This window comes from Globicephala melas, unplaced genomic scaffold (genome assembly GCF_963455315.2).
Source record: "Globicephala melas unplaced genomic scaffold, mGloMel1.2 SCAFFOLD_642, whole genome shotgun sequence".
NCBI lineage: Eukaryota > Metazoa > Chordata > Mammalia > Artiodactyla > Delphinidae > Globicephala > Globicephala melas.
In genome coordinates, this window is record NW_027207798.1 from 28,722 (window position 1) to 52,834 (window position 24,113).

The 24,113-nt window shown below is 57.0% G+C and overlaps 1 protein-coding gene across 13 annotated transcripts in view; it reads right to left on the reverse strand.

The window, feature by feature from the left end:
• LOC132596377 (POU domain, class 2, transcription factor 2) overlaps positions 1–24,113 on the reverse strand; it is a 75,527-nt gene that overhangs the window by 18,914 nt on the left and 32,500 nt on the right. For 4 of the 13 annotated variants that reach the window (XM_060293404.1, XM_060293402.1, XM_060293403.1 and 1 more), the window contains 5 exons: positions 6,018–6,083; positions 5,871–5,905; positions 5,672–5,728; positions 2,261–2,377; positions 1,785–2,021 (listed from right to left, as the gene is read on the reverse strand). In XM_060293404.1, the coding sequence (XP_060149387.1) occupies positions 1,785–2,021; positions 2,261–2,377; positions 5,672–5,728; positions 5,871–5,905; positions 6,018–6,083 (512 nt within the window). Of the gene's footprint in view, positions 1–1,784; positions 2,022–2,260; positions 2,378–5,671; positions 5,729–5,870; positions 5,906–6,017; positions 6,084–14,323; positions 14,391–24,113 lie in introns of those variants that run through there. The other 9 variants (XM_070044824.1, XM_070044828.1, XM_070044827.1 and 6 more) reach the window with 4 other exon arrangements.

Sequence of the window (24,113 nt, forward strand, 5' to 3'; positions counted from 1 at the left end):
TAGAGCCCTGGACTCCCAGGCCTGGCTTCCAGGCTGGCTCTGCCACTTGAGTTCACGGTGTGACCTGGGGCAGGCAAGTCACTTTGCCTCCCCGGCACGCCCGCTCCTCCCCCCACCCCCCACCGGCGCCTTGGCCAGGATGAGGATTTGTGGATTCAGGGAGGTCACGTTAGCATAGTGCCTGGTACAAAGGCAGCACCCAACAGACTACCTATGGCAACGGTGGCAAGCCAGGCATTGGGAGGATCTGTTTGGAAGAGTCACTGCAAAGCAGCGAGGCCAGATTGCTCTGCGTTTCTGCAGAGCCAGGCCCAGCGGCAGGAAGCTCTAAGGAGACAGAGACGCACTCAGTGTTAAGGACAGCCCCAAATGGGAGTGCTGGTCAGCAGTGGAACGGGCCCATCGAAGGCCGACCGCCACCAAGGGAACAGCCTCGCGGGTGCTGGACAGCTCCCTGGTGTAGACAGCATAGGCCAATCCCTCGCTCTAGGACTTGCCAGGCCCTTCACTGCGCTGGAACACGGGCCACAGACTCAAACGCTCTATGGAAACCAGGTTAACAGCACAAATGGGTGACATGGCAGGGGTGGAAGGAAGGAAGGGGTGGGCTGGAAAAAGCAGGCTGTCGGAAGAGGAGGCCTGCCCAGCCTCTACTCTGCTCCCGCCAACCATCCTTATGGGAAGTCTGTTGGCCAATATCATGGTTGAATTGTGTCCCCTAAAAAGATATGGTAGGGGACTTCCCTGGTGGTCCAGCGGCTAAGACTCCATGCTTCCACTGCAGGGGGCACGGGTTCGATCCCTTGTCGGGGAGCTAAGATCCCACATGCCGCAAGGTGCGGCCATTAAAAAAAAAAAAAGAAAGAAATGGTAGGAGTTCTAACCCCTGGTGCCTATAAATATGACCTTGTTTGGAAACGAGGTCTTTGCGGATGTAATCAAGTTAAAAGGCGGTCATTAGGGTGGACCCTAATCCAATGACTGGTGTCCTGATAAGAGGGGAAATTTGGACACAGAGACAGACACACTCAGAGAAAAGATGGCCACATGACGGCAGAGGCAGAGACGGGAGTCATCCATCTACGAGAAAGCCAACGGTTTCCTGCACCACCAGAAGCGTGAAGAGGCAAAGAGGGATTCTCCCGTAGGGCCTTGAGAGAGACCCCAGCTCTGCTGACACCTTGATTTTGGACTTCTGGTCTGAGATGATACATTTCTGTTGTTTGAGCCACCCAGTTTGTGATACTTTGTTATGGCAGCCCTGGAAGCTAATACAGCCACTCATGCATGATTGCACGCAGACCAGAAGTCTCCAGAATGGGGAGAGAGAATGCAGTGTTTCCTAACTCACAGACCACAGGCCCCTTTCTGAAAGAGCGTCTCACTGGATGAGCCAGGGCACTCGATGTGGGGCACCGATTCTGATTCTCAGCCTTTCTTTTGTAGCCACACAGGTCCTGTGCATGGAGGTGACCCCTGGTTTCCTCTGCTGTAAACTGAGGATAATGTGTCAGCCTCCAGGTGGCGGCGGACCCTCAGCGAGATGCACAGAAAGCAGAGAGTCAGGCGCGCCCATCGCGTGGAGGGTGTCCTCCCCCTGAGCCTCGCTTTACCCCTCTGAGAGATGGGTGGCAGCATCTCCCGAGGCTTCCCGGGGTTGCTGGGGACCGCCTGGCCCAGCGCTGTGGTCAGAACGGTCCACGTGGACCGGCCAGCCCCCTGCACCGGCTCGGCTTCCGCGGGGCCTCCGCTGGAGGGCGTGTGCTCCCCGGGGCTGCCCTTACCTGTGCTGTGAGCTGGATGGGTTGGGACAGGGTGAGCTGTGGGGTCCCGGGGGGCTGGCTGGCAGGCTGTGGTGGCGGCAGGTCGCCTCCCCCGGAGGAGGCTGGGGGCTGCGAGGTCGAGGAGGAGGAGGAAGAGGAGGAGGAGGAGGAGGAGGCGGCGGCGGCCGCGGCGGCCAGGAGCTGGGCCTGCGCTTGCTGCAGGAGGAGCTGCTGCTGGGCTGGCATCAGCGCCGTGAGCTGTGGGCGGGGCGGGGCGGGGGCGGGGCGGCAGGGGCCGGAGGAGGGGCGTGGGGGGAGCAGAGAAAGCAGACAGGGGTTAGCGCCTGAGCCAAGCGGGTTAGGGGGCAGGTCTTCCAGGAGGACAGAGGAGGGCGAGAGGCAGGCGTTGAGAGAGTGGCCGTGGCCGTGGCCACCAGTCCTGTAACAGACGGGAGGGGGCTGGCCTGTCCCTGCCCCCGTGCACCCCAGGTACTTACCCCGGCTAGCTGGCTGCCCGTCAACATGAGTTGGGCCTGGGGCAGATGCGGCTGAACCGGCTGGGGGGGCAGGGGTGCCGCTGGGGCTGAGTCACTGCTGGGGTCTTCAGCCTTGATCTGGGGGGGAGAGAGGCAGGGTCCGGGACCCCAGAATGTTAAGTGGAGGCCAGAGAGAATGCCCACCTGTGAACCAAAGAGAGGGCACGTGTGTGGCAACGGCAGCCCCGCGCCGCCAAGGGAGAAGACTGGGGTGCGGAGGCCGGGCCTGCAGTGGCCCGCGGGGACCTCGGGCCACCTTTCTGGCCTCAGTTTCCGCACCAGTCAGAAAAGGCTAACACACCCTCTGCACCCGAACTCCCGACAGGAGGGGGTCACCCTTGGAGAGCGCTTGTACCCTCCTGGGGGTCAGTTCGCCATCTTTTAAAATGGGAAAGGATGCCAGTAGGGGTCCCGGGACATCAAAGAAGGGGGTCCTGTGTGCCACACCCCTCATCTGCTTCAGCCAGAGGTGCACCTCTTATCTGTCCCGTGGAGTAAGACTTTATTGGAAGAAAGAGGATTAGGGTATGAAATAAAAATCACCGCCTTAGAATATGGGTCATGAATTCAAAGCCTAAGGAGCAGGCAGACAGCACGAATGGGTGATTTGGGCAAGTGTGGACGGAGTGGGCTGAAAAGAGTACGCCCGCCTGCCGGAAGGGGAGGCATGCCCAGCCCCACCCTGCTTCTGCCGGCAAAAAAACCAAAGCAAAAATGCTGCAGGACAGCAAAGGATGTCTGCAGGCCAGATGTGGCCCAGGTGCTGCCAGCTCTCAGCCTCCACCCCAGAGTCCGCTGAGCCCCTCCTCCTCTCTCTGTGGAGGATACAGATGCATCTCGCGTCCACCACGTAGGACAGACCAGCTTAGAGGGGTCCCAGCCTTCTTCCTCTCCTACCTGAAAATGCCAGACAATGGTGGCCTATGCCTGAGAGGTCTGCTGGTGAAAGACACATGGGGTGGGAGGTGTGGCTTGATGAGTCGCACACTCTCAGGCCCAGAGGGGACATGAGGGATCATCCTTCAGCCCAGTGTCCCAACAGTGTTTTGCAAAAGGAGATCCAGAGAGGGAAAGCATCTTGTGTAAGGCAACACAGTGACTTGGCAGAAGCGAGCGTGGCATTTGCAATACAGACTGAGACAGACAGATAGAGGCCTGGGAAAGGGCCAAATAACAGAGGGTGAGTGGCATGCCCCAAGGGACGGGATACAAGTGTCAGAAAGTCTAAGGCGTACAGGGATGCAGCGTGAAACAACAGTAGATACTAGAAGTCAGAGCAGTGGCTGCCCTGGAGGGGAAATGAAGGGCTTTCTGGAAGTCTGATCATGTTATGTTTCTTGATCTGGTGCTGGTGACACAGGTGTCCAATTTGTGAAAATCCACAGAGCTGGACACTGAGGATCTAAGTGTATGTCATATTTTAATTAAAAGTTTTTAAAAAACCAACATTGTGGGCTTCCCTGGTGGCGCAGTGGTTGAGAGTCCGCCTGCCGATGCAGGGGACACGGGTTCGTGCCCCGGTCCGGGAGGATCCCACATGCCGCGGAGCGGCTGGGCCCGTGAGCCATGGCTGCTGAGCCTGCGCATCCGGAGCCTGTGCTCCGCAACGGGAGAGGCCACAACAGTGAGAGGCCCGTGTACCGCAAAAAAAAAAAAAAAAAAAAAAACCAACATTGCGTGCCATGATGAGAACACTATCCTTCTCATGGCTCTTTCCTTCTCTCTCCTTTAAGCCTCCATTAGGTTCTAGGACGTCTCTAACACCTTCCAGCCCTGGCTAATCGCCCCTTTTAACAAACAGAGAACCGGTCTCAGGCTTATACCCGACAGTAGGCAAGAGTCTCTGGGTACATTTTAATAATCATTGTATTTATTTCCATGGCAAGTGATTCTGGTTTTCCATTCATGAAATTTCCATTTAAAAAAACGTTTTATTTCAGCTGCTGAAAAAGCAAGACAGCTCATGAGTTGATAATTGTTGAGGCCGATTGACAGGTACCTGGAGGTTTGTTTTCGCTATGGTCTTCCTTCTACTTTTGTATCTGCTTCACACTTTCCATAATAAAATTTTTTTTTTAATTGAGCCAATTTAACAAAACTATGATGTAAATAATTGAACGCGGTGGTGTGTGCATTTGTCTGAAATCATGATGGAAGCACATGAATCACTGCAATTAGGGAAAGACTGACACAGAAGAGCTGCAGTGAGGTGGAACAGCAAAGGCCAGGAGCGGTGGGTGACCAGCTGCGGATGGAGACCCAGAGTCAGAGGCCGCTGCTGCGCGCTCTGCCTCAGGCTTTCCCCGGGAAGCAGGCCCAGGCTGGGGAAGGGGAGCGAGAACCCTTTCTTCCTTGGGCCCCACTAGTCTCCTAGGGGAGAAGCAGGGCTGCTGTGGAGCAAGGAGAGGCTGCAAAGATTCAGCGCAGGGAGGGCTGGTGCTGGGGGTGTGGGTGATGGATGCCCTCGGCTCCAAGGGCTATGGCCAGAGCCCAGCCTGAGATCAGAGGGAAGACGGTCAGAGTCAGAGCCCTTCTCCCCAGGTCCCGTCCAGCGCCCTCAGAACAAGACACCTGCCCACCAAGTAGATCAAGGCACACCAGCCACGGAAGGGACCTCAGAGACTCCCCTCTCCACCCCCACCCCCATTTCCCATGTTAGAGAAGAGGAAACCGAGAAGCCCAGAGTGGGGGAGTGATTCTCCCATGGTCACAGAGCAGTTCCTGGTGCCCCCGCCCCATCCTTCTGCCACCTTTGGTCAGGGTCAGGAGTCCTGCCCGTGCCCCCTCCTCCGTCCCTGCCCTCTGCGCCATCTTCAGGCCTCTGGACCTGCCGGCTGCCCCCGCCAGACTGGAGGGTGGAGACCTGGGCCCCAGACACCCCAGGCAGCCCAGCAGTGCCCAGGAGCAGGGCCCCATCTGGATCTGGCATTTGCTCTACGTGGTCACTTCCGGCCTCCCCATCGTCCTCTCCTCCAGCATCCTCACTGGGCCTGCCCTCCCCTCCCCACTCCCCAGTCCTCCGCTGGCCCCTGAGTGTGTACTGGGGGGGATGGGGGGCGGGGCCGGCCCCTGTTCGGTCAGGGACGTTGGGATGGGGGCGGGGCCCTCAGCTTCCTGTTGTTCATCGCCCTGGGGCTCTGGGGGGGATTTCCCTGGCCACCCCCACTCCCCCAGGGAAGGGGAAGGAGCCCTGGTGAGTCACAGGCCTGGGGCGGGAGCCCGAGGGTGAGAAGGGGCGGCGGGAGGTGTCCCGTCACTGAGGTACCAGGCCCTGGGCCCTCGGCAGGCATCTGCGACCCTCTCCCAAATGCCAAACCCGGCCCATCGCAGGACACCTCTCCCCCTGCCCTGGCTGCCCTGACAGGTGCTTACCTTGGTGCTGGGGCCAGTCGGGGACACAGAGAACGGGGAGGTCTTATTCTGGGGGTTCTGCAAAGAGTGAGTTGGGGTGGGAGATGGGAACAGTGAGATGAAGCAGCTTCTGACACCCTGCCCTCCCCCACAGAGCTCCCCTCTGCTCCCTTCTCCCCCCTCCCCCTCCCCACCCTCCTTCACATCCATCCCTCCTGACCTGATGGTTAGTGTCTGGTCCATTTCTTTCCGTGTCTGCAAGGAGAGGGACAGAGTGAGTTGTCACGAGCCACCCCCAAAACTCCCCCGGCGCACCTGCCCTCCGCCCGTGGTGACCTCTGCCCTCCCTGCCCCCTTCCCCACTCACCTGTGTGCTCTGACGGGGAGTCCAGACCTTGCTTCTCGGCCTCCAAGGGCTTAGACATTCTTATTTCTGGGGACAGAGGAGGGATGCAAGTGGGGTGAGGGTGCAGAAGCCTGAAGAGCTCTGGGGCCCCTCCTCCGGCACCACCCCAGCCTCTCCCCAAATACTCCCACACCCCCTGCTGCCTTGCAAGTGTCTCTTTCCGGGAGACATGCCCTCTGCTCTGAGCCTCTGCTCTCCTCCGGCAGGACAGGTGAGGGGCCTTCGGGCCCTGGGGATCCCCTTCACCCCTCCAGGAGGTGGCACAGGGAGGGTCAGCCCCCGAGCCCCCGTGAGACCCTGGGGCAGGGTGGGAGGGTAGAGGTTGGCCGTTGGTCCTGACAAAGCTCTGGCCGCCCAGGGGGAGGCTGGTGACACTCCAGAGCAGCGAGTCAGCCCTAGGCTTCCTCTCAGGCTGCCGCCCAGGCGCCCATCCTGCCTCACCAGGTTTCGGTGAGGCATGTTTTCCACTCTGAGTAGGGCCTGGGAGGTGTGAGGGGACTGCAGCATCCCCAAAGGAACGAGTTGTCAGATCTCCGGCTGTGATTCAGCCGCCCTCTGGCCCCCTCCCCGGCCCACCACTTTCCTGTCCATATCCCACTCCCACCGGCCTCCCCTTCAGGTACTCAGCACACAGGTGGCCCCACTCTGATCTTTGTGACCCCGACCCCATCCGCTTCTGCCCCGACCTTGTCCTCAAACCTAATCTTAGACCTTACCTGGGACTTCAGCCTTGAATTGCAGCTGCACACCTCAATCCAACCTACAGTCCCTGCCCCTACAGACGCAATCCCACCCTATAGTTCCGCGGGCAGAGGAAATGAAAGAAGGTGGCCGAGGGGAGTGGCAAGCAGGGGACACAAAGCAATGGAGACAAACCCCCGTCCTCACAGCTCCCTGATGCTGGTCACGGGAAGGTGAGTGTTACCAGGGCCAAGCACAGCGCCAAGTATGATTCAGAGCTCATGCCGGCAGTTGGTGCTAAGATTACCCCCATTTTACAGAGGAGGAAACTGAGGCTCCAGGGGGAATGGCACCTCCCCAAGAACACAGTGGGGCAGCAGAGGCACCCTGATCGGACCTGGGTCTTTGTGACTCCAGGGCTCCCACTTCTTTTTTTTTTTTTTTTGCGGTACGTGGGCCTCTCACTGTTGTGACCACTCCCGTTGTGGAGCACAGGCTCCGGACACACAGGCTCAGCGGCCATGGCTCACGGGCCCAGCCGCTCCGCGGCATGTGGGATCCTCCCGGACCGGGGCACGAACCCGCGTCCCCTGCATCGGCAGGCGGACTCCCAACCACTGCGCCACCAGGGAGGCCCCAGGGCTCCCACTTCTGATCAGTATCGCTGCGGTCTCTGATGGGCCCGTCATGACGTTCACCACCTCATCTCTCACGGTCACCCCAACCCAAGCTTACCCTGACTCCGACTTGAACCCAGCCCTTCCTGGTCCTAGACCCCCGCACAAATCTGGGTTTCTGCCCGACCCGTTCTGAATCCTCTTTGCCCACCCTGATTCCCAACTCCTGTCCAGACGACCCGAGTCCTTCATCTGACCTCAACTCCCAACTCGGCCTCAGACCTTACTCCTGACCCTGACTCTGACCCTAAAGTCTCCCCTACAGCTCACTCCAAATCCCCACCAAGACCCCACCCCATCAAAGGAGCTATCCAACTCTAGTGTGCCTGCATCCAAGATATTCAAAGAAGGCCAGCTAGAGAGAGAGCTGGGACAGCGTCACCAACTGAAAAAAAAAAAGTCCAGAAATTTTGCAATTACTCGACACGGAACGCCACTCGGATTTAAAATTCCCGATTAAAAAGACAGGTCACACACTGCTGGTGGGAGTGGAAATCAATACAAGCACGATTCAGGAAAGCCGAGCGGCGCCCCTTCCCTGTGGCCCGGCACATCCACTCCCGGGCACCCATCCAAGAGAAAGGAGCGTCCTGCCCACCATCACCACCCCCGGCACACGTGTTCCCAGCTGCGCTTTCATAACCGCTCCCCCCCCCGCCCCCCGGAAATAGCTCAAGGGCCCATTAACGGGAATGGGTCAACAACACCGGTACGTCCATACAACGAAGTACTCCACAGCCGGGGAAAAGAACCAACTCCTGCATCACACACACTGAATCTCGCAAACATGATGCCGGGGTAAAGACGTGAGACACAAAAGTGGACAGACAGGAGGACTCCAATTATGTGAAACTCAGAAACAGGCAGGATGACATCAGATGATTAAGGTCAGATTAGTGGGCACCTTTTGGGGGGTGCTAACCGGGAGAGCATGTGAGAAAGCCTGCAAGGGGTTGGAAATGTTCTGTTTGGTGGTTATGTGGGTCTGCCCATATGTAAAAATTCATCAAGCTGTACGCTTAAAATTTGAGCACTTTATGTATGGTATGTTTTCACAAAAAAAGAAAAAAAGTTTGAGTTGGGACTTCCCTGGTGGCGCAGTGGTTAAGACTCCACGTTCCCAATGCAGGGGGCCCGAGTTCGATCCCTGGCCAGGGTACTAGATCCCACACTCATGCCACAACTAAGGAGCCTGTGAACCACAACTAAGGAGGCTGCGAGCCACAACTATGGAGCCCTTGAGCTGCAACTAAAGGAACCCATGTGCTTCAACTAAGGAGCCGGCAAGCCGCAGCTAAGGAGCCCTTGAGCTGCAACTAAAGGAGCCCACGTGCTACAACGAAGGAGCCAGCCAGCCTCAACTAAGGAGCCTGCCTGCTGCAACTAAGACCCGGTGCAACCAAATAAATAAATACAATTTTAAGCTAATAACAATAAAAATAGTAAGCCAGCATATAGTCCTATTAAGGCATGAGCTTATGAGGGTTGGGGTGCAGGTGCCCAGATGCTACAGGAGCTCAGGCCCTGTTTCTGGGCACTGGGAAGGCGGCAGCAAGTGGCTAAGGATGCTGAGAGAGCCAGGGGATGAGGCCCCCTCCTGACTCTGGTGCATCAGACGTGGGAGTCCTGCCTGATCCTGGTTCTACATCTCCCAGACCTTGGCCCTGCTCCAGGCAACCACAAATCCTGACGTGGCCCTAAATCCCACCCCTCCCAGCATCCCTGAAAGCCCGGCCCCAGCCCCCTCCCCGGCCCCCCTCTCCAGCCAGTGTCCACATTGCCACGGGAGCTCCCCGCCTGGCCCTGAACCCTATCATGGCTCCCCATCTCCTAAGAAAAGCCCAGGCTCCTCATCCTGGCCTTTAGGGTGTGACCCTTGTCACCCTCTGCTGCCCATCTCTTGCCACTTACGCAACTTTCTCTTCAGCCACGCCAGGCATCTCCCTCTGCTTGACGGGGAGTCCAGACCTTCAGGTTCTTTACTCCCCACCTAGCTAGCGAACGTCCCTCCTGATCACAGACCAGGGTGGCCTCTGACCTCACCTCCACCCCAGAGAGTCCATGCTCATTCTCAGCCTCTCTTATGTGCTGAGCTGTGTCCCCCAACATTCCTATGTTGAAGTCCTAACCCTCAGTACCTCAGAATGTGACTGTCTTTGGAGATAGGATCTTTAAAGAGGTAATGAACTTAAAATGAGACCCTTAGGGCCCTTAGGGTGGGCTCTGATCCAATATGACTGGGGTCCTTATAAGAAGAGGAGATTGAGACGAGATTGAGACAGGGACATGCCCAAAGGGAAGACCGTGTGAAGACACAGGGAGCTGACGGCCATCTCAAGCCAAGGAGAGAGGTCTCAGAAGAAACCAACCCTGCTGACACCTTGACCTTGGACTTCTAGCTTCCAGAATTTTGAGAAAATAAATTTCTGTTGTTTAAGCCATCCAGTCTGGGGTACTTTGTTATGGCAGCCCTAGCAAACTAATGTAGCCTCCCTTGGTCGTGCCTTCTCGCCGTCCTAGCCCCGAGCCCGCAGGGCTGTGGTCACCTGCGTCCCTGTCCTTTCCCACCAGCCCAGTGGGCAGGCCTGGTCTGACTCAGCGCTGGGTCCCCGGCATCACCCAGCTCAGAGAACAGGTTATGTTTGCTGAGCGTCCGTCCTTCCCTGCAGCTCTCTCTGTCTCTTACTTGTTCCTGCCTCTGTCCTGCTGTCTGTCTGCCATTTAACAAATGTTTCCCGAGGCCGTGGCATGGGCTGGTCCCTCTGCCTGGAACGCTGTTCCCCACTCTATCTGCCTGGAGATCTCCTACTCATCCTTCAGGGCCCGGCACAGGCTCTGTCCTCCATGAAGTCACCACCCCTGATGACTTCAGGCAGAGGGTCTCTCCCCTGTTCCCTCCACCCTGGCTCCATCTCCCCTGTCACTGTCCTAAAGGCTGTAGCCATCTGGGCCCCAGAATGTCTCCTCCTTCAGGCTAGAAACCCCTCAGGGGCAGCTCTGACTCATCTGGGGTCCCCAACGGGACATGTGGGTTGAATGAACAAGGGTGGCCCTGCTCTCCCTCCTCCAAGCCTTCGCCTCTGCTATTCTTCCACCTGGGGCAACCCTCTCCTTCTTGACTAGCAAATTCCTGCTCCTCTTTAAGGCGCCAGCTCCACGTCACCTCCTCTGTGATGTCCTCCCTGACTGCCCAGGCGGTCAGTGCCTCTCTCGTCTGGGGTCACCCTGTCCCCTAACACACACTGACAGCCTGGACAGTGACCCCCACCCCAGACTGTGGTCTCCTTAGGGCCCAGGCTGCACAGTCTGGGACTGTGTCTTTGGAACGAACAAAAGCATGAAAGAGTCTCCTCTCCTTGCTGTCACCTGACACTTCGACCCTCAGCCTCGTCCCCAAGCAGTTCCAACCTAAACATTTAAGGTAACATCCCCTCTGCAGGGATACTGGCTGCAGAGGAAAAAGTGGTTTGAGGGGAAATTTCCACCACTCCATTTCCCTTATTCTCATGGATCCTGCCCCACACTAGTCCCAGCTCCCACACAGCCCGCGCACCCCTGCAGCGCTCAGCTGGGCCAACAGCATGGCCAGAGCTGTCCTTCGCCCAGGCCTCTTTTGTTGCCCTCTCCTCCTCCATCAGAGCCCAACCCAAGAAAAGGGTCTCATCAAATCATCCCCACCAGCAATGAAGAGGGAACTCCATTTCCACCACGACCCAAAGCTAAGTGAGGTCTTAATGGGGACTCTCGAGGGCGAGGGCGCGGCGACCCTGGCAAGGGGCCTGCTGAGGCTGTCTCAGCCTTGGCCCAGGCAGGGTTCTCTCTCTCTCTCTCAATCTCTCTCTCTCTCTTTTGACTCTAGAGAAACACTGATGCCTAATCCCTCCCCCGACACTCTGATTTCATTGGGACAGAGACGTAGGCGTCAGAAACTTTTAAGCCCCTTCCAGGTGATTCTAATTTGCTACAGCCCCCTGGCGCCTTCGGAAGACCCCCCTCAAAGCCTCGTTCACTCGCAAGGAAAGTTTGGCTGGTTGCTTCGGGTCACCCCTCCCTTCTCCCATCGCAGGCAGCGTGCCACTTTTTGGAGGAACAAGGCAAGCAAAAGCAATGCAGAGCCCGACCGGGCCCCTCAAACTCCACCATCCTTGGGTCAGACCCACCAGGGGCGGCCACGCCCCGGGCTCACACTCACTTGCCCGACTGCCCCAGGCCTGGGACGCTGGGTCCCCTCCGCCCTTCCTCGCCCCTCCCTCCCCGGACTTTCACTTCTCCTCTGCATTTCCCCCAGCCGGTTTTAGCAGACTTGGGCCAGCTTCTCGTTAGCACTTACCGAAAATGGGGCTAAATATAGAGGGCCCAAGGGCTTCCCCTCACCCCTCCTGGCCCCGCTTGGCCTGTCCCCTGGGTCCCCTGTCTACAAAGACTGCTTTAATCAAGGCTGTGGCCTGGGAGCCCCTGTGGGCAGGGTCTGCACTGCTGGGAACCTCTGCTCGCCCACTGGCCCAGCCCAGCCTCCCCAGGAGTCGCATTTCACACCCTCACACCCCGCAGCTGTCCCCAGGCGGCCTCCAGGGATTGAACACTTCTGAGTGTCAAGGGGGACGGATGGAGATACAGGCAGCAGACACAACAAGAGAGGTGGCCCTACAGCTGCGCTGACAAAAGCCGCCACAGACACTGAAGCCACAGCCAGGCAGGGCCCCGGACACGGACGGAGACCACGCGAACGCACACGGGGACAGGTGTGCGCAGATCCCAGACAGGAATGTTTGCAGATGAAGACACAAGCCCAGACACAACGACACAGGCAGATATGCAAAACACACACCCAGACGTGTGTGGGCACACCTGCACTTACACACACTCACACACCAAGTCACCCCCAGACACACAGATAGACACAGATGTGCATACACACACAGACACCCAGGTCACTCAGATAGACACACGCAAGATGTACACGCACACTCTCACACACACACACACACATACCCAGACATACAGATAGACACAGATGTGTACGCACGTGCACATACACACACACACACACACACACAGTCACTCAGACATAGAGACAGATAGAGATGTGCATACACACGCACGCGCGCACACACACACACACACAGGTAACTCAGATAGACACACACACAGACATGCATGTACTCACACTCCCAGAGTCACCTCCTCCTGGGAGTTGGCCAAGGTGGACCCCTGAACTCAGGTCACAGATGTAGAGCCCAAGACCAAGCAGTGATCTGCCCAAGGTCACACATGTATTAATTCATGTCCATGCCACGGAACCCAGGGCAGGCCTCACAGGCAGGGCAATTCTGTGAGAAATCCCAAGTAAAGGGTTTAACCCAGCGCCCAACACGTACAAAGCCCCCATTCAACCCCAGACAGGGAAGAGACGGCATGCGTGTACAGACGCCCTGGGTCCCTGTGTCTACACTGTACATGCACACGCACACACACACACACACACACACATCCACAGCTGCACATATCACCTCAGTAAATAATCACAGCATCTGGCAAGTGGCCTTCCTTCCATCTCACAGCCCTCCTTGCCTCCCTTGCCTTACTCATACCCACTCATCCTTCAAATCTCAGACCACACATGCCCTCTCCCAGGAAGCCCTCCCTGATAGCCTATCGGCTGAACTGGGCAAGTCTCCTGGGCTCCCCCAGTCCCCTGTGCCTCCCCTGTCCCAGCCGTGACCCCTCAGCCTATGCCTCCTTCCCTGTCTGGTGACAGGTCTGTCTCCCTCCCCTGGACTGGGGACTCCAGGAGGACACACCTGAAGCTGCTTTTTTCAGCTCTATTTTCAACATCCAGCACAGAACTGCTCAATAAATACATGTCGATGACAGATCACAGGGATGCCCGCATACACGGATGCACACAGACATGCACCAAACCAAGCATTCCCACAGACACCCACAAATGGGACACATCCCACACATCCCCACAGTCAGACCTAGAGGGCCGCAAACAAAACCACCCTGAAGTATGGACGCTTGCCCAGTCCCAGGCCCCGTGGTAAGCATTTACCTATTACCTCACTTAACTCTCCCATCAGCACCGCGGAGAAATAACTATCATCACACAGAGATGGACACATTATGTCAAATGAGCCAACAAATACAAATCGCTTTGTACGGTGCTCGGCGCACGGTGTTCACTCAGTCGACTGACACTTGGTGGATGAAGCAGTTCATGAGCACACAAACATGTAATAAATTTTCAGGCAGTGATGAGTGCCATGAAGAAGAGATAAAGCAGGGTGAAGGGACTCAGAATGGCGGGATTGGTTGCCAGTTTAGACGGGGCAGGCAGGGAAGCCACCCCGAGGAGGGGACATCTCAGGCGAACGAAGTGAGGGAGTGAACCAAGGGAGCATTGCCAAGGCTACCCCCAAAATGCCACACACAAGAGCCCCTCACACACGGGACACCTGACAGTCGCACACAGAAGACTCGGAACTACCGCGCACACGCACAGATACAGACGCACACACTCAAAGGTCCAGCAACTCAGCCTTCCAGCCCCTGTGCAGTCCCCTCCCCAGGATCACTCATGTCGCCCACCCACCGGCCCTCTGTATAGGAGCTTGCTACCAACGCCTGGCTCCATCCCCTCCCCCAGACCCCTCAGAACAGGGCAGCAGAGAAGGCGAGAAGAGGTCGGAAGCCCCCCGGCGCCCCCCCACCCGCCCCGCCCCGTGCTGATGTGAAAGGGGAGGGGAAAGAGAAGCTGGAGGTGGGAACCCAGGATGGGAAGAGGGGGCAGCTGCTGAGGTACAGAGTCAAAGGGCAAAGGAGACAGCTGAAGAGGAGGGGCAGGGCGGGCCCGCAACCGGCCGGCAGGACGAGCCCCACGGTGCTGCCAGTGCTGGGGCCCCTTACCTGGAGCCCCCATGCTGGAGTGAACCATGCTGCCTGCCCCGCAGGGCTGGGGGGACGACTGTGCCATCTCCCCGCCCTCTCTGGGGGCCAAGCCCTCTCCGCCGGAAGTCACCCAGGGAGGAAACCACAGGGCCCGCCCCCTTCGGAAGGGAAAATACCCGTGCCCGAAGGCCCACCCCAGCAGGCAGCGGACCCCAAATCATGCGTGTGTGTTGGGGAAGTGCGGGTAGTGGCGTAGAGTGCGAGCAGGCTGGAAGAGCTGACTCCTACAGCTGTGCCCCCAGAAGGTGCCCCTAGCCCTTGTGCCGCCTCCACCTTACCAGCACATCTGGAACAGGGCATGTGGGTCTGGGAGAGAAGATGGATCCGTAACAACACCACTAAAACACTGGCTAGGAGTTTGGGGTGGGGGGAGGGGGGCTTTCCCAATGCTAGGCCCCCTGCACCTCGCATTTAACAAGCATCATCTCTGGAGGCGCTCACTGTTTGCCCCATTTTACAGACAAAAAGACTGAGGACCAGAGAAGTGAGGTGGCCTCCCCAAGGGCCCAGAGCCAAGAAACGCTGAAGCCAAGAAGCAGGGCAGCAGGAGGCGTTCGCGATAGGTTTCCGCAGGCTGTGGGGAGTCGGGAACCCAACCGTGCATCTGCCCGCAGGTGAGGCGTCCGGGGCCACCACTGGGAGAATCGGTACCCGTGGACAGTGGTAGGACCGGCGGCAGGTCCTGGCCTTGCCCTGGAGCAGCAAGAGGTTTGCCAGGGGGCAAATGCGGGCGCCGTAGGTGGCTGGGGCGGAGGGAAGTACGCGGTCCCGGGGCTGCTGGCTGGCCCTTCGCGCTGCGGCGCTCCCGGACCAGCTGTTCCCTCCGCGCCCGCCAGAGGCCGGCAGCGCCCAGCCAATGGGCCAGAGGGCGGGGCCGGTTGCGGAGGAGGGAGCCCCTCCCGCCGCTCCCAGTCCCCTTCCCCGCCCCCGCGCGCACACCTGCGAGGGTCACACAAAGGCGCCGGACTCCCGGCCCACGACGGCGCAGACAAAGGCGCGGCCGAGCCCGCTGCCCTCTTCCTCCTCCCCGCGCCCGGTCCGAGGCTGCAGGGCCGCCTGGAGCCTCCAAACAACCCACCTGCCCGCTGCGGTCCCTGCAGGACTCGCTGCGCCCCACGCTAAGGGACCCCCAAACCACGCGCGCGCGCACGGACGCCTGGACTCTCATACACACGCTCAAGTATTTCTACACATGGACCCCTGCACTTCACACATACGTGTGCACATCCAGACACACGGAAACACTCCTCTGCGCACAGGCCCTAACACCAACGCTCCCGTGTACAGATCCCCCTCCTGTGCTCCGTCACGCGGACACACGGGCACAAGGACACATCTTCCCAAGTATGCCCAGGCATACCTCCTGGCCATGTGTGCCCACATTCACACCCACGCACACTCACGCACGATATAACACACAGGCAGACCTTCGTGAGTGCCTTTCTGCCTGTACACGGGCCCTGTGCACCCAGAGATGCCCAGGCAGGCAGACCGACTCCACGGGGGGAATGACTGCGGTTCTCACATCTGCACACAGAGGGGGCAGTTCCCCCTCTAGCTACACTCCACAAGATTCCACACTGTAAAGGCCATTTCACTGAGGAGATCCAGAGACCATACAGCATCAGCTGGGCTGCAACTCAGACCTCCTGCCTCCTGGCCCACCTCTTTCCCACTCTCTCTCTCGCTCTCTCAGATGCAGGGTTTTTATACCGGAGGGTCTCCTTGGAAGCAGTCTGGTGGCAGTGGTACTGGGGGCCTTGTCTTGAAGTTGCATTGCCCAGTAAGCTCAGTTTTGATTTAGGATTTATGTTTTGGGGGACTTGGAAATGAGGGTAATAAGGACATTATAGCGGGGTGTGGGTGGAGAAAAACCCCACCAAAACACCCCCATGCTCCACCCTAGACATGGTCAACATCATCCACGTCAGGAGCGAGCTCTGGGACATAACCCGAAGCGGGGAGAGAAGCACCACCCATTTCCGGAGCCGTCCTCCCAGGTCTGCAGCTGAGTGGCAGAGCCTTACACGCTTCCCCGTGGGATGAAATCACCCCACCCCTCTTGCCTCCCATGCTGGCTCCACTATTATTGCCTGTGGCAGACCAGAACTGAGTCCCTGAGCTGGAGTCAGGGCATCTTGAAGAAGGATGGGCCTGAGACTTCCACCTGCCCAAGAGAGGACAGAGGGGCAGAGTCTGAGCCACACTGGGCGGGTAGGGCCTGGCAGCCAGGAACGGGGAGGCCTGGGCAGGAGAGATGGTGGCCTCTCAGCTGGAGAAGAAGCCTCAGGCCATGCTGAGCAAGGCAGGTAGGGCCTGGGAGCTGGGGAGTAGCGGGGGCCACTAGGGGTGCAGGGAGCCTGGGAGGGAGGCAGCACAGGGGAGGCCAGGCTGGGCTCAGGGCTGGGCGGTAATTAAAGGAGACGTAGGGGGCTCCCCAGGGCCAGCGGGGCTGGTAACTGACACACGGGCCCCATTGCTCCGCTCATATTTCTCACCGGATCGATACGTTTGACTCCCGACAAGACAATAATCGCTTGTACGCGGCCAGCGAGTCGATCAAATACATTATTAGAGCGAGGTCCCCTGGGGGCCCGGCGGGGAGTTGTGGGGGGGGAGCAGCCAGCCCACCGGGGACAGCAGAGTTGGATTCTTCACCCCTCAGGGCCCCCAGCCATGGCCTCTTCCTCTCGGCCGCCCCTGGGGACCCTCTCTGTGGCTTGGTTCCCCAGCCTCTTTCTGCATCCGGCGGTGTCTGGCGGCGTCTCCACTCAGCCCCCGGCTGCATCCTCGCTCTGCGTGGGGACACAAGTAGCGTTTCCCCAAAGTGCTGCCTCATCTGCAGGGCTGTAACACGTGGGAGCTCAGAGAGGCCCCTCAGACCCCCAGCTTGGCAGGAGGTAAGGAGACTGGGTTGCCTGTGAGTCGCCAACTGGGCCAGAAGATGAACTTGAACCTAAAATTCATCGACATCAACCTCCCTTTGCATCTTAGCATTCAGCCTTCAGCAGAGCTCAGGTGAGGGCAGCCTCTAGGGAGTAGGGGGGTCGGGGAAAGGCTTAGGGACCCAAACACATAGGAAAGCAGGATGAGGGGTGGCAGACAGACACACAGATGAAAATATATCTGGTTGGTCCTACAGCAGGGCCATGCAACCCTCCAACAGGCCTCTGATACTATGGAATCAAACCCGGCCTGGCCTGCCCTGGCACTGCCTGTCCGCCTCTTCCTCATTTCTGGGCTTGAGCCTTCATTTCCTGTTTACACCCCTGCTTCATCCTCAGCCCTGCCCTCAGAACTGCTTCTCCAGTGGCCCTAAGTCAAGACCAAGCTATAACCACCCGATGTTCTGCTTAGGAGCACCCAGCATCCAGGGACTTAAAATGTTTCTTCTTCTCCATCGTCACCGTCATCATCAAAAGCAGCAGCATAACTATCTATTCTGTGCTAGTTGGGCCACTAAGTTATATCTAATCCTCACGACGACCCGAGGAAGTACGGTCTGTTATTATTCCCCTTCCACTGACAAATTAGAGCTCAGGGCCTCCCCGGTGGCGCAGTGGTGGAGGGTCCGCCTGCCGATGCAGGGGACACGGGTTCGTGCCCCGGTCCGGGAAGATCCCACATGCCGCAGAGCGGCTGGGCCCGTGAGCCATGACCGCTGAGCCTGCGCGTCCGGAGCCTGTGCTCCGCAACGGGAGAGGCCACAACAGTGAGAGGCCCGCGTACCGCAAAAAAAAAAAAAAAAATTAGAGCTCAAAGAGTTGAAGTCACTTGTCCCACGTGAGTGGTGCAGTCAGGATTCAAACCCCGCCCTGTCCTCCCCACAGCTCGCTCGTTCTCCACTCTGCCACGGGTCTGCTTAGAGCTCTGCGTGCGCCGCATCCTCCAGTGGTCAGCTGGCAGCCACTCCCTGCTCACTCGGGAACACCGGAATCTGCCCGCAGCCCAACCCCCACAGCCCTCAGCCTGTTCTTCGTATTCAGCAAGTGCTGGACCCCTGATCCACCAGCTCCTGGCTGAAGGTGGGCCAACGCTTCCCTAGTTCTTTCAATTCAAACATTTCCTACGTGTCCCTTATTGCCAAGCCGTGGGCTGGGGGCTGAGGACCTAGAGATGAGCTGGATCTGACACACACCTGCCCTCAAGGAGCTTACAGTCCGAGGGGAAGACTGGAGTTGATGAAAGTTTTCTGAGATTCCATCACTGGCTCAGTAAACATCCGAAAAACTCTAGTCAAAGGTGAAGCCCAAGACATAGAAGGGCCTTTCCTGCCATAGAAAGATTGGGAGGGCTCAAGCTTGGGTGAGAAAGATCCAGGAAGGGTGCTATCCATCCGACTTGAGGCTGGATTTGATGTTGTAGGTGGAAGGATTTTCAGCAGACAGTCTGTGTAAGGGAGATCCACCGGGGACTGGTGTGAGACCAGGCTGGTGGGAAGAAGTTGGAGGCAGGAGGGCCAGAGGGGAGGCTGGGACAGTGGTCCAGAAAACAAGAGAGAATGGGGCCATGAGGATGCAGATGAGCGTACAAATTCAAGGGAGAGTCTGGAGAACTTTAGTGAATCTGCAGGCGGGCAGCTGAGTGAGGTGTCTGGGTGGGCGCTCAGGCCATCACTGTTGGACAGCAGGAACACGGGAGCAGAGTAAGGGAAGATACTTAGGTCAGTGCTGGGGTGGGGGTGGGGCGGAGATCAGCAGGGTCTGTGGACCAGGAAGCTAACAGATCTGAATAAATTCACATTGACAGAAACACTCCTCACGCATCTCCTGCCCACCACCAGTTTCCCAGACCCACCAGCGATCGCAGGAATTCACCTCAAGCGAGAAGAAATCAAGAAGCAGCACGGTACGGCTCAAAGAAGGTAAAAGTGAGAAGACCAACCAGGTCCCCACACAGAAACAGGCCACTTGGTGACCTAGGGCCAGCCCTCTGCACTGTCTGGGTCTCAGTTTCCGTATCTGAAAGTGGGAGGTGGGCTTGGAGGAGAACTTGAAGACTCCTTCCAGCGCTAACATTCTGGGGCTTGAAAGAAACGAACACAGGACGGACTGCTGGATCCACTAAAGGCCACGGCCACACAGCTAGACGGAGGCAGACCCAGAGTCTCCCTGACCCCAAAGCCTGTGCTCCCCACCTTGGCCTGTACGCGTCTCAGACCGCAGGCTGTCGGAGAACAGGGTCTTTGGCCTCATCACCACAAACCCACCAGGGCATCCGAAGAAGCCAAAGAAGAAGGTGGCTGGCCCTGGGACTCCCCTGATGAGGCTCTGCCCCTCGGCGCAGGAGCCGCCACCCACCCCCAGGCCGCACCCTCGACTCCAGCCCAGATCTCCCACTCGCCCAGCACCGCCTCTGCAGGCTCACAGCCACTTCTGTCCTCCCAGCGCAAGGAGCTGTCCAAAGGCTGAAATTCAAGAGCCCTCACCGTGGTCCAGAAGCCCTCCAGTAACTTCCCTGCAGCCTCCAGGAAAGCCCAGCCCCCTCACCACGGCCTCCAGGCCCCTGCAGGACGTCACCTCTCCCTACCAGAGCACAGCGCGCCAGCCACACTGGAGAAGGCCAAGTCTGCCCCCATCCTGGGGCCCTTGACCTTGCTGACTCCTGCCCTAGAACACTGTTCCCTAGCTCGTCCCTTTCCTCTGATCCTTCAGGACTTAGTTCAAAGGCTGCGTCCTCTGAGAGGCCCTCCCTGAGCCACTCTCCACGCCAATAGCCAGTTTTACTTTCCTCGTCGCTGTCTCTGGAACTCGGCTACTGTCGACTTGCTTTACTGTCTGTGTCCCGCTCTGAACTGTAAGCCCTCTGAAAGCAGTCCTTTCTTGTCTTGTTTCCTGTGGGATTCCCTTCTGAAATAATGCCTGGCACAGACTAGGTGCTTGAATCCTATTTGTGTGTTTTTAAAAACTGTGTATTTATTGATTTACTTTTGGCTTCACAGCATGCAGGATCTCAGTTCCCTGGCCAGGGATTGAACCCAGGCCCCCTGCAGTGGAAGCGCAAAGCCCTAAGCACTGGACCACCAGGGAATTTCCAAATCCTATTTGTTGAATGAATAGATCCTTCCAGGCTCCCACAGCCCACAGAATGAAATCCAAGGCTGGCTTTCCAGGCTCAAGTGGATGTGGGCCTCTGCCAACCTCCACAGGCATATTGCCCCCAGAGCTCACCTTCTTCCTCTGTTCAACAACTTGGGTTCCCCTACGTGCCCATCCTCCATGCTTCCTGTGTTTGCCACCTCTACTGTACTCACCGCTACTGCCTCTGCTCAAATCTCCCCTCTCTGGAAGTCTTTTCTGGCTCCGCCGGAGGCCCAATTAACAGTAATGGCCTCAGTCTTCCCACAGCTCAGGCAGCATCCTGGGATTAGCACTAATCATACTGCATTGAAATTCCTTCCCAGTGAGGCTGCCCCCACAGGGCAGGGCTGGAGGGCAAGGTGGGGTTTGATTCATTTTTGTGGAGTGGAGCCCAGCACTGGTCTGCATATAGGCCCAGTTGAATGAGGACATCTGCCCCGGCAGACAGTGATATCTGTATGGGTGCATATAAGCACTGATCTGGGAGTCAAACATCTGAGAGTTTGGAAACTGGTTCATCCATTCACTTGCTGTGTGACCCTGGGCAAGTGACTTCACCTCTCTGAGCCTCATGCTCCTCATCTGTGAAATGGGGGCAGTGACATGGGCTGATAGGAACTTCATTAATCTTTTTAAAAAAATAGTTCCCTGTGCTATACTGTAGGACCTTATTTTCATTAATCTTAAATATAATACCACCATGCACAAGTTCAAAAAGTTCACAAAGTGTTTATCACATCAAGGTTTGAGGTAGAGAAAATCAGATGCCACCAATAGGACAGTGGCTAGATAAACTGTAGCATAGTCATACTCAGGAATGGGATGGGATCATGAAAGATAATGGAACTGATCTATGGATAAAGGACATGGAAAGTTCTCCAAGACACTGCTGAATGAAAAGGCAAGTTGTAGAATGATTTATACAACTTAATATCACTTATGTAAAACACATACCAAAACTACTATGTATTTTCTGTGGGTGCACAGGTATTGACAAATGCAGAGGAAAAGGTCTGGGGGGTAACTAATTAATGACAGCTACCTTTGGTGAGGGGACCAGGACTGGGAAAGCAGAAGGGACTCAAATGGGATTTTAACATTTTCTGTTATGCTTTTGGTTTTCAGAATGAGATTGTATTCAGGTTTTTTTGTTTGTTTTTTTTGTCTACGTTGGGTCTTCGGTGCTGCACATGGGCTTTCTCTAGTTGCGGAGAGCGGGGGCTACTCTTCGTTGCGGTGCGCGGGCTTCTCATTGCAGTGGCTTGTCTTGTCACAGAGCTGGGCTTTAGGCACGCAGGCTTCAGTAGTTGCAGCACGCAGGCCCTAGAGTGCGTGAGCTTCAGTAGTTGTGGCTGGCGGGCTCTAGAACACAGGCTCAGTAGTTGTGGCACACGGGCTTAGTTGCTCCGCGGCATATGGGATCTTCCCGGACCAGGGATCGAACCCGCGTCCCCTGCATTGGCAGGCGGATTCTTCACCACTGCGCCACCAGGGAAGTTCCCTATATTCCGTTTTTAAATAAAATTAGAATATATTAAGTGAGTTACAGGTAGCTAACTGCAAAGAAAAGAAAAGGAATGATTATCCCCCAAAGTGAGGACAGAGGTTACCTCCAGCAGGGAGGGGGCGATAGGGAAGGTTTGAAAAGGGTCACAGGGGTGGGGGGTTCCTGGGCTCTGGCTCGCACAGACTGATTAAAGACTGATTAAAGACTGATTAAAATGTACATTTATGACTCTTTCCTTTACAACTGTGCTTCCTGCAGGCAGAGGCCAATTCGCACGCGTTGCAGTATCATCTGCTCCCCACCCCCAATTCACGCCCAGAAGCCGATGTTAGGGTGCGCCCCGGTTGCAAGAGCTCTGCGGGGGCCGAGGCCGCTGTCCAGGGTACTAACGGCCAAAGCCTGGGAAGCCTCAGGGAGACCAGCCAAGTAAGACAGCTTCAAGGCGCCTCATCCTAATCGGCCACTGCCCGCCGCTAATATGTCACCTCCCAGCACTCCTCACCGCTCCCTCACTTCCTCCAGACTGGCTTTCTGTTCCTGCAGCCCAAGCTCTGATGTGACTCAGGACATTTGCTCTTGCCGCTGGCCTGGTACCATCTTTCCCCAGATATGCCCGTGGTGCGTGCCCTCACTTATTCCAGACGCCCGCTGACACATCCTCTCCACACAGGAGTCTTTTGATCATCCCACCTCACACGGTCTTTCCCCTCCTCATCGCTCTTCATCCTTCACCAGGTAGAATTTTCTTCCAGCACCTGTCACTAACATTCGCGTTTCCATGTGTTAATGTGCTTGTTTATCATCCATCTTCCCCCACTTGAATGTTCACGCTGGGAGGACAGAGAGCGTGTCTGTCCTGTTCGGTTTTATCCTCCTTTTTAAAAGGGCCGCAGGTGCACAAAATTGCATTAATCATAATCCCCGGTTCCCGTCATACTCCCATCACTGGCCTGGGAAGAGCCCTCTTCCATTATTTATTTGCTTATTTATTTTATTTATTTTTAATAATGTGTTCATGTGAAGCCACCACTCGACATTCAGATTAGAACTGTGACAATAGTCACACTGATTCGTGCCTGACGTGTGCACCGCTGTGTCCCCTGTACTCGACACCCAGGAGGATCTGTTTGCTAAAGGAGAAGTTAAGGGGCACCATGCAAAAGAAAGATCACGGGAGCGCCCACCTGGCCTCACAAGCAGGTGGAGAAGAAATCAAAGGCCAGGCCCTCCGCTGAGCTCCCCTGTCCTCCCCGGTGTTCCCACCCCCTGCTCAGCCTGGCCAGAGCCTCTTCAAGATGATTCAATCCTACACCTGCACAGATGGCCCGCTGTGCCGGACCCTGTGCCAAGACGTGGGGACGCCGGGCACATCAGCCTTGGCCACGCCCTCGAGGATTCTCAAACCTCTATGCACTCCTCCTTCCCCGCTCCCCGGCTCCTTGATGGTCCCACGATTATCATAAGTTATAAGAGCAGCTAGCCGGCACCTGCTCTGTGTAGCCACGTGCTCCGTGCATCATGTCTTGGCATCTTCCCAACGATCCAATTAAGCAGGTGCTGTTATTATCTCCTAGCTTTTCAGAGGAGCACCCTGAGGTGGGTCAGAGCCAGCAGGCCAATTGCAGAGCCCAGCTCTCCTTACCACCAGGCACACTGCCCGTGTTACACTGATCGTAGGCATCCCCTCGAAAATAGGAGCGGTCCTGGGCCGCCTGCATCTCTGCAAAAGCAACTGAGGATGATGGACAAGGTGTCACCTTTGAAGTCACATAACAGGTGGTTAGGTCCCAGCTGCAGGGCTCAGGGAGGCATGGGAGTGGGTGGGCAGGGGTGTCATGTGGCCCAGGTATTCTATTCATGAAGGGCCTCGTTAAATGAGATGTGCATTTTTGATTTCACAGTTGGGTGCCACTGCCAGACCACATCACCTGTAGGACGCTCTGAATTTTGTTTTAATGAATCCTGCAATGACCTTGTAAATATCAGTCAGTGCGGCATTTTGTTGTCGTTGCTTAGAGCACAGCCTGTAACTCCATTTTGGCCTTCTTTCATTCTGAGCATACTGGGAGGCTCACACATGAGAAGTGGCCTGGCCCCTCTCAGCCTCTGTGGAGCCTGCCGAGCCCTTGCTGTGTGACCTCAAGCAAGCCACTCAACCTCT